This window comes from Antedon bifida, chromosome 1 (genome assembly GCF_963402885.1).
Source record: "Antedon bifida chromosome 1, ecAntBifi1.1, whole genome shotgun sequence".
NCBI classification, from domain to species: domain Eukaryota; kingdom Metazoa; phylum Echinodermata; class Crinoidea; order Comatulida; family Antedonidae; genus Antedon; species Antedon bifida.
In genome coordinates this window covers 17616374-17629888 of record NC_136226.1, presented here as the reverse complement: position 1 = coordinate 17629888, position 13515 = coordinate 17616374, and the positions used below count along the sequence as shown (strand labels likewise).

The 13515-nt window shown below is 29.5% G+C and overlaps 1 protein-coding gene across 1 annotated transcript; it reads right to left on the bottom strand.

Annotated features, from left to right (window-relative positions):
- Positions 1–2207: 2207 nt before the first annotated feature.
- LOC144845078 (uncharacterized) lies at positions 2208–12483 on the bottom strand. Its single transcript, XM_078702222.1, has 25 exons — positions 12423–12483; positions 11774–11851; positions 9824–9859; positions 9429–9467; positions 9265–9291; positions 9102–9131; positions 8436–8471; positions 8273–8299; positions 8110–8139; positions 7444–7479; positions 7281–7307; positions 7118–7147; positions 6587–6625; positions 6424–6450; positions 6261–6290; positions 5730–5768; positions 5567–5593; positions 5404–5433; positions 4729–4764; positions 4566–4592; positions 4403–4432; positions 3730–3765; positions 3566–3592; positions 3403–3432; positions 2208–2737 (listed from the first exon to the last, which is right to left on the bottom strand). Exons 2-25 carry the CDS (start codon positions 11844–11846, stop codon positions 2694–2696), a joined length of 813 nt encoding a protein of 270 aa, XP_078558348.1. The 5' UTR covers positions 11847–11851; positions 12423–12483; the 3' UTR covers positions 2208–2693.
- Positions 12484–13515: the final 1032 nt, after the last annotated feature.

Here is a 13515-nt window from a genome sequence, read left to right as displayed (position 1 = left end):
CACGAAATAAACAAAGTTTTCGAAGTAATAAATTGAATATAAAATTACGTTTTTAAGTAATTTATTTGATATATTATATCAACATTGTCAATATCAATAAATTACGGATTTTTAAACACCTTTGAAAACTTGATATAAACCCAAACAAAAATGAATATGAATTTGGTCTAAAGTGAGACGTTTCGTCCCAAAAGTGGACCGAATCGTCGCACTAAAAGTGGGCCGAATCGTCCTGGGCCGAATCGTCTCAGGGCCGAATCGTCCCGGATTCTGGAGGAACTGTTTTGTATCACGGTATTTATTTTACTGTCAACTCATTATTACTGATGTTTGTAATGATAATTAAGTTTATGAAAAACCAACACAGCGAATTTGTCGTACCTTTCCTACTTATTTCTGTAAATAGTTATACAGTTTTTGAAATATTTAATTATTATTATTTGTGTAACCTGAGATGATAGAGTCAGTGATTCTGTTAATTTTTGTATCTCTCATCTTTTTTTAATGTAATTAGCAATAAGATAATAATAATAAATTGAGTTTTATAATGTAAGACCATGCTTTTCTACTCCACAGGAAGCATTGGTTTCTGGTTTATGTCTGTCCATTGGAATGGCTAATTTAAGAATAATTATAAATTAATAGTAACATTAAGTAGGCACATCGAAAAGTTTATGTTTTTCTCTTCTTCTTTTTTTTAAAATGTACAATAATAATTATAATTGCCATAATATAAAAAGTTTATAGAAACATAAATGTAAACAAAATCAATACACGGAATTCATCAAACGTTGTAATGTGTGTTCGTGTTGAGTCCTATTCCAGTCTCAATTTTTTAGTCGTAAGCTAAAACTAATGTTGCTAGTAGTCTACAGAAATAAGTAAAATACCATTACTAGAATTATTAATAGCTTGGGTAGCCGCTTGACAAAAAATTGATATTAAATTAATTGATTTTGTTTTAATAATAGGTTTATAATCAAACAAAATACATATTTCGTTGATGTTATTAGCATCGTTGCTTTACACTCCGTTTCCTTGCTATAAATCAATAACAATATAATCTCTTCGATCTACACCTGTTTGGATTATAATTATTGATGAACGACTTGATAACAAAGGATTCAATGATAATCAATTATTGTATCATTGCGCAATCTCAACTATTCAGTATCAACAAGTCTGCAAAGCAATACTCGTGACGACTCTAAAAAATAGAAATATTATATAATTATTACCGGAGGTTATAAATGGCAGCCACACACGTGCATACTTTTAAATCAATCGTTGCTCTGGTAATTTTCGTATGTGTACAGGTTTAGTTATTTGGTTATTATATAGCCTGTGTAAATACTTTAACGTGATTGGTTGAAACTGCATCACATGACTACCGCCCTAGGATCGTAAATCGTTTATGTCCTCGAATACGATGATAATTTTCGCGTGTTTATCGTGTTGCTGTCATTAAATGTGTAAAATCCAGCAAATTCTCGAGGAGTTTAATATTGACTGTGTAATTTGCGTGTGCGTTTGCAAGTCGTAAAATCGAGAAGCCCTTATACAGGGTATATAAGGCGACTAGAAATGTATGGTTCCTACGAAGAAATGCTGTCCGAGTTGCATGAATTATTAATTAAATAGGCCCAGTTAAATCTATGTATTTTTTCCGTTATGTCATCGTCATTCATATAATTACCTTTTTAAAAACTTAGTTTATCATTAATTTGATAAAGCTCAATTTTTAAATTCCCTATTACCATTAACACCAACTCTTGCAGCCATTCCAGCAATGTCTTCAACTTTGATTCTGTATCTAGGCCTACTGTACGCCTTGTTTTCACGCAACCATGACGTAATTAGATCACACAATATTTATATTTTTCTTCCTTTTACTCCCTGACACCAAATCCTGTACTGTAGACCCACTAGTAAAACGTAACGTGAATGTTTAGTTAGATGACTAGATCAGCATTAAACTATACAGACTGTTTAATTTTTCAAAGATGTAAGTATTTAACTGTGTTTTCCATTAGGCGAATTTGTATTAGCGAGGACGTATTTATATTTTCACCGTACAAAAATTCGGTACCTTTCGAAGACGAATTCTAGTTCTTCGAATGTTTCATTTAGATAAAAGTTCGACTAGTGTCTACACTTTCCCAGCCAATATATTCGACAAAGTAATCAATACATTGGAAACAGAAATGTTACCCTCAACACGTATTTATTGACCAATAAACCAAATGAAAAATAAAATAACATCTTTAATAGTACAGCAAAATGTATTAATGTTATAATCGGATGTACCACGAGCCCGATTATATATTAATAAATTATCCTGAACATGTAGAATATTCATTAATAGTGTATTATAATTATTATTAAACTATCTTTGCCTTCTCGTCTAAATAAAATTTATAATCATGTTGTAGCAGACTTCATTTGTCTCATAATTGTATTTGGAGAATCCTTGTGATACCAGGTTAAATCTAGTATTCGAATTCACCATCCATTTCCAGTGCTTCAAGAAGGAGCTCATCGGCGCCTTAAATTAAACAAAATATCTAGTTTGTACAATAATGATAGCAACAATAATTCATTTTCAAATGACCAAAACATAAAATGGAACGATGGATTGAATTTTGTTGACCAACTTCTCCGTAACATTACGGTAGTTTAAAATCTTGCCATAACTATCGACCAGCAGGAAATGCCATCGGAACTCCTAAGTTTATTTCTGAGGTTAAAGAAAATTAAACTAAGCTCAAAAAGAATATAACACAGTCTATTATGCTAATTCTATAAAATGAAGAAAATGTAAATAAGATAATATTAAACATTAAACTATGTGTTTAAAGTAAAAAAAAACAGAAGGAAATGTCAAAAATAATGAAAAATGTTATTTTGCTAGACGAGAGGCGATATCTCCATCAATGCATACATTGAAGTAGGTCAACCAAACTTAATCACTCGGCACATTAGTTGAAAATAGTTAATTATTTAATTTTGCCTTTCGAAAGCGGAATGATATTTTCATACACTTGCTTAAAGATGTATTGTCCCAAAAACATGAAAAATGAAGATTTATTAAATTAGACTTTCAATAGCTTATTTTGTAGTTTTAATAAAGTTAATCACTTCCATGGAAAAAAAACCCGGAAAAAATAATGTTTTCACTTATAAAATAACATGATAAATGATTAAATTCAACCAAATTTGACCATTTTTTGCTTTAAATTCCAGTTTTTTCAGGTAAATAAATTTTTTTTCGATCCAATTTTTGGTCGAAGTCAATAACTATTATGTGACATTAACATGGCATATTCAACAACAAAATTGTAAAAAAATATTTTTCAGGGAGACAATACATCTTTAATTAAAAAATACGTCTGATAATATTACCTTCTGCTGCCGCAGTGGTGCTGACCGGTGCTGTAAAATACAACAAATATCATAGTGCAATTATAACAATTAACATTATTTGATATACAATTCATAGCATCTTTTTATGCTTTAAATCAAATTCATTTGCTTAATTACAAATCATGTTTCATAATATAATTACCTGCTGCCGCAGTGGTGCTGCCCGCTGCTGTAAAAGACAAAAAATATCATGGTCCAATTATAACATTATTTGATACACAATTCATAGCATATTTTTTTATGCTTTTAATAAATTTCATTTGTTTTATTACAAATCATGTTTCCTAATAATTAAAATCACGGTACCTGCTGTAACAGTGTCGCTGTCACCTTCGAAATTTACTTCTGAAAAAATAGATGAAATATAAATTTGTAACAACAAATGATAGATATTGTTTTTATATTACAATTTTAAAAATAAAATCGCAATCTTGCATATTTTACCAGCAAATTCATTGGCCTAACTATAGGATCTGGATAGTTTTTTTTTCCTTTTTAGAAAAAAAGACGTTCAATATAAATAATACAAAATATACTAATACAACTTCATTTTGAAAAACAAAACCGCAATCTTGCATATTTTTACCACCAGATCATTGGCCTAACTAAAGGATATCTATGTATCTTTTTCTTTTTAGAAAAAAGACGTTCAATATAAATAATACAAAATATACTAATACAACTTCATTATTCATTTTGAATTGGGTTTTTTTTCTCAAATTTCATTGAAAGTTGAACCATGCGAATCCAATACGTAATCGTGTCGTCATTTACCTTTGCCTAAAATTAGAAAATACAAAGAATATTAATTTAAATAACAAGTACAGCTACTTTCCCTAGTATTCCAGACAATATTCCAGAGCTCTATGAGGTAACAAAAATATCATATCTTTATCATTCAATAAGTAAGTTTATAACACATTATAAAGCCTGAAAAAAGTACATTTGCGTAATTACAAAATACGTCTGATAATATTACCTTCTGCTGCCGCAGTGGTGCTGACCGGTGCTGTAAAATACAACAAATATCATAGTCCAATTATAACAATTAACATTATTTGATATACAATTCATAGCATCTTTTTATGTTTTAAATCAAATTCATTTGCTTAATTACAAATCATGTTTCATAATATAATTACCTGCTGCAGCAGTGGTGCTGCCCGCTGCTATAAAATACAAAAAATATCATGGGCCAATTATAACATTATTTGATATACAATTCATAGCATATTTTTTATGCTTTTAATAAATTGCATTTGTTTTATTTCAAATCATGTTTCCTAATAATTATAATCACGGTACCTGCTGTAACAGTGTCGCTGTCACCTTGGAAATTTACTTCTGAAATAAATAAAATATAAATTTGTAACAACAAATGATAGATATTTTTTTATATTACAATTTAAAAAAACAAAACCGCAATCTTGCATATTTTTACCAAAATCATTGGCCTAACTAAAGGATATCTATGTATTTTTTTTTCTTTTTAGAAAAAAGACGTTCAATATAAATAATACAAAATATACATATACAACTTCATTTTGAAAAACAAAACCGCAATCTTGCATATTTTTACCAGCAAATCATTGGCCTAACTAAAGGATATCAACGGGTTTTTTTTCTTTTTAAAAAAAAGGCGTTCAATATAAATAATACAAAATAAAATTATACTAATACAACTTCATTATTCATTTTGAATTGGTTTTTTTTTTCTCAAATTTCATTGAAAGTTGAACCATCCGAATCCAATACGTAATCGTGCGTCATTTACCTTTGCCTAAAATTAGAAAATACAAAGAATATTAATTTAAATAACAAGTACAGCTAAATTCCCTAGTATTCCAGACAATATTCCAGAGCTCTATGAGGTAACAAAAATATCATATCTTTATCATTCAATAAGTAAGTTTATAACACATTATAAAGCCTGAAAAAAAGTACATTCGCGTAATTACAAAATACGTCTGATAATATTACCTTCTGCTGCCGCAGTGGTGCTGACAGGTGCTGTAAAATACAACAAATATCATAGTGCAATTATAACAATTAACATTATTTGATATACAATTCATAGCATCTTTTTATGCTTTAAATCAAATTCATTTGCTTAATTACAAATCATGTTTCATAATATAATTACCTGCTGCAGCAGTGGTGCTGCCCGCTGCTATAAAATACAAAAAATATCATGGTCCAATTATAACGTTATTTGATATACAATTCATAGCATATATTTTATGCTTTTAATAAATTTCATTTGTTTTATTACAAATCATGTTTCCTAATAATTATAAACACGGTACCTTCTGTAACAGTGTCGCTGTCACCTTGGAAATTTACTTCTGAAATAGATAAAATATAAATTTGTAACAACAAATGATAGATATTTTTTTTATATTACAATTTTAAAAAACAAAACCGCAATCTTGCATATTTTTACCACCAGATCATTGGCCTAACTAAAGGATATCTATGTATTTTTTTTTCTTTTTAGAAAAAAGACGTTCAATATAAATAATACAAAATATACTAATACAACTTCATTATTCATTTTGAATTGTTTTTTTTTTCAAATTTTATTGAAAGTTCAACCATGCGAATCCAATACGTAATCGTGTCGTCATTTACCTTTCCCAAAATTCAGAAAATACAAAGAATATTAATTTAAATAACAAGTACAGCTACATTCCCTAGTATTCCAGACAATATTCCAGAGCTCTATGAGGTAACAAAAATATCATATCTTTATCATTCAATAAGTAAGTTTATAACAAATTATAAAGCCTGAAAAAAACTACATTTGCGTAATTACAAAATACGTCTGATAATATTACCTTCTGCTGCCGCAGTGGTGCTGACCGGTGCTGTAAAATACAACAAATATCATAGTGCAATTATAACAATTAACATTATTTGATATACAATTCATAGCATCTTTTTATGCTTTAAATCAAATTCATTTGCTTAATTACAAATCATGTTTCATAATATAATTACCTGCTGCCGCAGTGGTGCTGCCCGCTGCTGTAAAAGACAAAAAATATCATGGTCCAATTATAACATTATTTGATATACAATTCATAGCATATTTTTTATGCTTTTAATAAATTTCATTTGTTTTATTTCAAATCATGTTTCCTAATAATTATAAACACGGTACCTTCTGTAACAGTGTCGCTGTCACCTTGGAAATTTACTTCTGAAATAAATAAAATATAAATTTGTAACAACAAATGATAGATATTTTTTTTTATATTACAATTTTAAAAACCAAACCCGCAATCTTGCATATTTTTACCACCAGATCATTGGCCTAACTAAAGGATATCTATGTATTTTTTTTTTCTTTTTAGAAAAAATACGTTCAATATAAATAATACAAAATTTACTAATACAACTTCATTATTCATTTTGAATTGGTTTTTTTTCAAATTTTATTGAAAGTTGAACCATGCGAATCCAATACGTAATCGTGTCGTCATTTACCTTTGCCTAAAATTAGAAAATACAAAGAATATTAATTTAAATAACAAGTACAGCTACATTCCCTAGTATTCCAGACAATATTCCAGAGCTCTATGAGGTAACAAAAATATCATATCTTTATCATTCAATAAGTAAGTTTATAACACATTATAAAGCCTGAAAAAACTACATTTGCGTAATTACAAAATACGTCTGATAATATTACCTTCTGCTGCCGCAGTGGTGCTGACAGGTGCTGTAAAATACAACAAATATCATAGTGCAATTATAACAATTAACATTATTTGATATACAATTCATAGCATCTTTTTATGTTTTAAATCAAATTCATTTGCTTAATTACAAATCATGTTTCATAATATAATTACCTGCTGCAGCAGTGGTGCTGCCCGCTGCTATAAAATACAAAAAATACCATGGTCCAATTATAACATTATTTAATATACAATTCATAGCATATTTTTTATGCTTTTAATAAATTGCATTTGTTTTATTACAAATCATGTTTCCTAATAATTATAATCACGGTACCTGCTGTAACAGTGTCGCTGTCACCTTCAAAATTTACTTCTGAAATAAATAAAATATAAATTTGTAACAACAAATGATAGATATTTTTTTATATTACAATTTTAAAAAACAAAACCGCAATCTTGCATATTTTTACCAAAATCATTGGCCTAACTAAAGGATATCTATGTTTTTTTTTCTTTTTAGAAAAAGATGTTCAAAATAAATAATACAAAATATACTAATACAACTTCATTTTGAAAAACAAAACCACAATCTTGAATATTTTTACCAGCAAATCATTGGCCTAACTAAAGGATATCTATGTATGTTTTTTTTTCTTTTTAGAAAAAAGACGTTCAATATAAATAATACAAAATATACTAATACAACTTCATTATTCATTTTGAATTGGGTTTTTTCTCAAATTTCATTAAAAGTTGAACCATGCGAATCCAATACGTAATCGTGTCGTCATTTACCTTTGCCTAAAATTAGAAAATACAAAGAATATTAATTTAAATAACAAGTACAGCTACATTCCATAGTATTCCAGACAATATTCCAGAGCTCTATGAGGTAACAAAAATATCATATCTTTATCATTCAATAAGTAAGTTTATAACACATTATAAAGCCTGAAAAAAGTACATTTGCGTAATTACAAAATACGTCTGATAATATTACCTTCTGCTGCCGCAGTGGTGCTGACCGGTGCTGTAAAATACAACAAATATCATAGTGCAATTATAACAATTAACATTATTTGATATACAATTCATAGCATCTTTTTATGTTTTAAATCAAATTCATTTGCTTAATTACAAATCATGTTTCATAATATAATTACCTGCTGCCGCAGTGGTGCTGCCCGCTGCTATAAAATACAAAAAATATCATGCTCCAATTATAACATTATTTGATATACAATTCATAGCATATTTTTTATGCTTTTAATAAATTTCGTTTGTTTTATTACAAATCATGTTTCCTAATAATTATAAACACGGTACCTGCTGTAACAGTGTCGCTGTCACCTTGGAAATTTACTTCTGAAATAAATAAAATATAAATTTGTAACAACAAATGATAGATATTTTTTTATATTACAATTTTAAAAACAAAACCGCAATCTTGCATATTTTTACAAGCAAATCATTGGCCTAACTAAAGGATATCTATGTATTTTTTTTTCTTTTTAGAAAAAAGATGTTCAAAATAAATAATACAAAATATACTAATACAACTTCATTTGGAAAAACAAAACCGCAATCTTGCATATTTTTACCAGCAAATCATTGGCCTAACTAAAGGATATCTATGTATTTTTTTTTCTTTTTAGAAAAAAGACGTTCAATATAAATAATACAAAATATACTAATACAACTTCATTATTCATTTTGAATTGTTTTTTTTTCAAATTTCATTGAAAGTTGAAGCATGCGAATCCAATACGTAATCGTGTCGTCATTTACCTTTGCCTAAAATTAGAAAATACAAAGAATATTAATTTAAATAACAAGTACAGCTACATTCCCTAGTATTCCAGACAATATTCCAGAGCTCTATGAGGTAACAAAAATATAATATCTTTATCATTCAATAAGTAAGTTTATAACACATTATAAAGCCTAAAAAACTACATTTGCGTAATTACAAAACACGTCTGATAATATTACCTTCTGCTGCCGCAGTGGTGCTGACCGGTGCTGTAAAATACAAGAAATATCATAGTCCAATTATAACAATTAACATTATTTGATATACAATTCATAGCATCTTTTTATGTTTTAAATCAAATTCATTTGCTTAATTACAAATCATGTTTCATAATATAATTACCTGCTGCAGCAGTGGTGCTGCCCGCTGCTGTAAAATACAAAAAAATATCATGGTCCAATTATAACATTATTTAATATACAATTCATAGCATATTTTTTATGCTTTTAATAAATTTCATTTGTTTTATTACAAATCATGTTTCCTAATAATTATAATTACGGTACCTGCTGTAACAGTGTCGCTGTCACCTTGGAAATTTACTTCTGAAATAAATAAAATATAAATTTGTAACAACAAATGATAGATTTTTAAAAATCTCTAAATCATCCGAAATTATTTCCATTATTCAGTTTTTATATTACAGTTTTAAGAAACACATGTCTAAAGTATCGAAATTGATATAACCGCCACTTATTTCAGCGGTAAAGCAGAACGAGCATTGTCAAAACTTGTTCATAATGTTTTTCGTAAGATAGGAATGGGATAAATTTTAAACTTGGAGCTAATATTTAAAACCTTCCTAGTACATATTGCAGTCATTTTGTATGGATGCGTTCATTAGAAAATTGCGTATGACAAACAATCTCTCTTACAATATAAATTATATAATCGTACATACCGAGTTTGTACCTTGCCTCTGCATTATACTCAGCGGCTAAAAAATAAGTAAACAACCGATTTTTAGTTCTGTATATCTCCATATACAGTATGACATTAAATTAATTAGGTTAGGGTATATGTGTTACATATGAAACATATATGATCCTGTATCACGGAATTTGCCTATACTGGTATTGGTCCAATTAGATACTGTATCCCTAGAATCCACTAATTTACTGTTGCTTATACTATAATAGGTGTTTATTTCTGTATTTTATAGGTATGGAATAATTCGCATATATAAATATTCTGAGTGAACAAAATGTTTTTTTTAGGAAATGAATTGATTGACATTATCTATTAGAACATCTTCACTTACATGAAGTCTACATCATACGTCTACGCGATTTTTTTCGTACATAAATTGGAAACTCATTGTTTGAAAGCATAGATTAATGAATAGATGGATACGTATCAACGGTGTGTTGAACCGTAAAATGTGCAGAAAGTCACATTTGTGCGAACAACCACGTTTGTGCAAACATGGCACCCTCAAATGTGAAAATCTGTAAAAATGTATAATCCACTAATGTGCAATCATCACGCCGTTAAATGTAAACACGATCAGTTTTGACGTTAAATGTGCAAATGAAATTCTATAAATGTTTTTTCAACCAAAATTGTTTATTAACAAGGCCATATAGATGGCTGCAGTCGCGTGCTCAAGTTAGTGTTTACCGACCGACCGACCGACCAACCGACCGACATAGTTAGCTGTAGAGTCGCGTTGCATGCGACTAAAGATGATAACCTAAATATTCACGGGTTTTTCTAACAATGTTTTAAGATATAGCCACTTACATATTTAATTGTAGCACAGGCTGAAATAATCTGTTTTGAAAAAAAAAATACAATCATGTCCGGGAATGCAGGACTGACACGTGGTCGCTGCTTGCTGGAGATGGTAATCCATACCGTTGGCATTTAAAAAAATCAAGATTAACAACAAAACATAGACATGTAGAAATCGTACGCTTGCTCTATCGACATGTTTGCGTCGAGGATTAATTAACAACAAGATATTGCTTAACAATTATTTTTAATTTCATCGAAATCAGACTACGAAAAGTTCATTTTCTCACGACCGTAATTTTAAGTAGCTAAAAAATAATAAAATATGCAATTTTCATATTTGAAATATCTTATTGTTCCGAAACCTGTGGAAATTAAATTATAGAATATTAAATCATGCATTCGATCATGAAAATGATGTTCGACAGGGAAAAATTATATTCCGGAACAGAGAACAAAATGATTCCAAAAGACCGGAATGGTATCCCGTGAGAACAGAATAGTGTTCCGAGAGAACGAAATGATATTCCCAAGAAAAAGAACGGAATGGTATTGGTATTCCATGAGAACGGATAGTGTTACGAGAGAGCGAAGTGATATTCCGAAAGAACGGAATAGTATTCCGTGAGAACTGAATATTGTTTTACGAGAGAACGAAATGATATTCTCAAGAAAAAGAACGGAATGGTATTCCGTGAGAACAGAATAATGTTACGAGAGAACGAATTGAAATTCCAACAGAACCGAATGGAATTCGTGAGAACAGACTAGTGCTCCGAGAGAACGAAATGATATTCCAAAAGAACGGAATGGTTTTCTGTGAGAACAAAATATTATAGTGTTCCGAGAGAACCAACCAAATTAATTCCAAAAGAACCGAATGATATTTCTAGGGAACGGGAGATATTTGGATCAATGAATAATGAAACCATAATGTTTCTATTGACAAATACAATGATACCGAATAATGATAGATGAACTCTATTTTAAAGATGAAAAGGTCTTCCTAGTGATAGAAAAGAAACTTTTAAGCTTCAATAATTGTTGTGAACAATACTACAAAACATGACTTTTATTCTTAAATAGCTTTAGCTTAAATATTAAACTTATTACTTACCTTTCATAAACGGTTTGGCGAATACCATTGACATAAATGTCGCCGTAATTAGGATTACCTTGAAACAAATCATGGTTTCTAAAATTTAAAAAATATAACACACCTTGGTATATTCTTGTCATTTTATTGGAGGGTCATATGATATTATATAAATGCACTATTTTACTTTTCTTTTTTTTTAATTTTTACTTGTTCTGTACATTTCTGTTATTTTAGTAGTGTATCAAATAACACATTTCCAACGGTATTAATTTTTTAATGAATATTGGACAATACAAGTTTTTTATCTTTTAATCGAGTTTATTCAATGTGTTTTTTGTTAAATTTAACTATTTATCATTTTTTTCTTAATATAAGTTAAATTATAACATCTGTCTTGCCTATTCAAATTTTATTGTTGATATTTGGTGGAAAATACATCACACTAATTGATGTTATACAACATTTGCTTATAGACACATTTTATTTAATACCCTTGATTTTTAGATGAAAATGTATATGTTTTTACCTATAATTGTACTGTATGATAAATACCATTTTTTAGTTTCTTTATCGTAAGTAAATCGTGAGAATTCTTACTGAAATTAGAATCTGTAAAAAAAAAAAGAAGAAAACTTTTCAAAAGTATAATTCAAATTAGGTTACTTACCACTCTAGTAATAATTGCTAGCCGCCTACTTTGAAATCCGGTTGAATGTGATTGAAAAACATAATTTATAAAGATAAATCATCAAATCGGATCACGATCTATTGATCACAATTCTGGGACAAATTATTTTTACCTGGGGAAACAAATTTGTTTTCACTATAAAATCACTTATTTCTGACTAGAAATATCTAATAATAGTTATACTAGGTTATATTTATAGAGAAATAATGATTATTAACATACATCAATTTTGACAAAATATACATTTTTGTAAAATATATTATAGTATATTATAAGACATAAACCATACAGCAACAAAAATGGTATATTCGTATTGTTGATCTATCGATTATGTTAGCGTTACGTATATCAACTTATCAATATCATGGATCAAACGTGTATTTGATACTTTAAACTCGATCGATCACTATTACGCAATTTCAATATTGTAAAGAAGACAATGCACCTGTCTATTTACACGCCTACAACAACAGAGACAAATGCCGAAAGTTATAGTCAGGAGACAAGAAACTGCAGATTCCCAGAATTTATTTTCTGTACGAGTATCGGATGCAGCAATACGCTTTAACAGTATGTCCAGGGACGGGTGAAGCACTACGCTTTTACAGTATGTCCAAGGATGGGTATAGTATACGCTTCAACAGTATGTCCAGGGACGGGTGCAGCAATACGCTTTAACATTATGTCCAGAGACGGGTGCAGCAATACTATTTAACAGTATGTCCAGGGACGGGGGAAGCAATACGCTTTAAGATAATGTCCAGGGACGGGTGCAGCAATACGCTTTAACGGTATGTCCAGCAGGGACGGGTGCAGCAATACGATTCAACAGTATGTCCAGGGACGGGTGCAGCAATACGCTTTATAATAATGTCCATGGACGGGTGCAGCAATACGCTTTAACAGTATGTCCAGGGACGGGTGCAGTAATACGCTTTAAGATAATGTCCAGGGACGGGTGCAGCAATACGCTTTAACGGTATTTCCAACAGGGACGGGTGCAGCAATACGATTTAACAGTATGTCCATGGACGGGTGCAGCAATACGCTTTAACATAATGTCAATGGACGG

Coding starts and splice junctions, on each gene's coding strand:
- LOC144845078 (XM_078702222.1), bottom strand. CDS start 11,846: ATGATTTGTTTCAAGGTAATCCTAATTACGGCGACATTTATGTCAATG. Junction 8,300..8,435: donor CAGCGACACTGTTACAGCAG/GTACCGTGTTTA, acceptor TGTATTTTATAG/CAGCGGGCAGCACCACTGCG. Junction 4,765..5,403: donor CACCACTGCGGCAGCAGAAG/GTAATATTATCA, acceptor TTATTTCAGAAG/TAAATTTCCAAGGTGACAGC.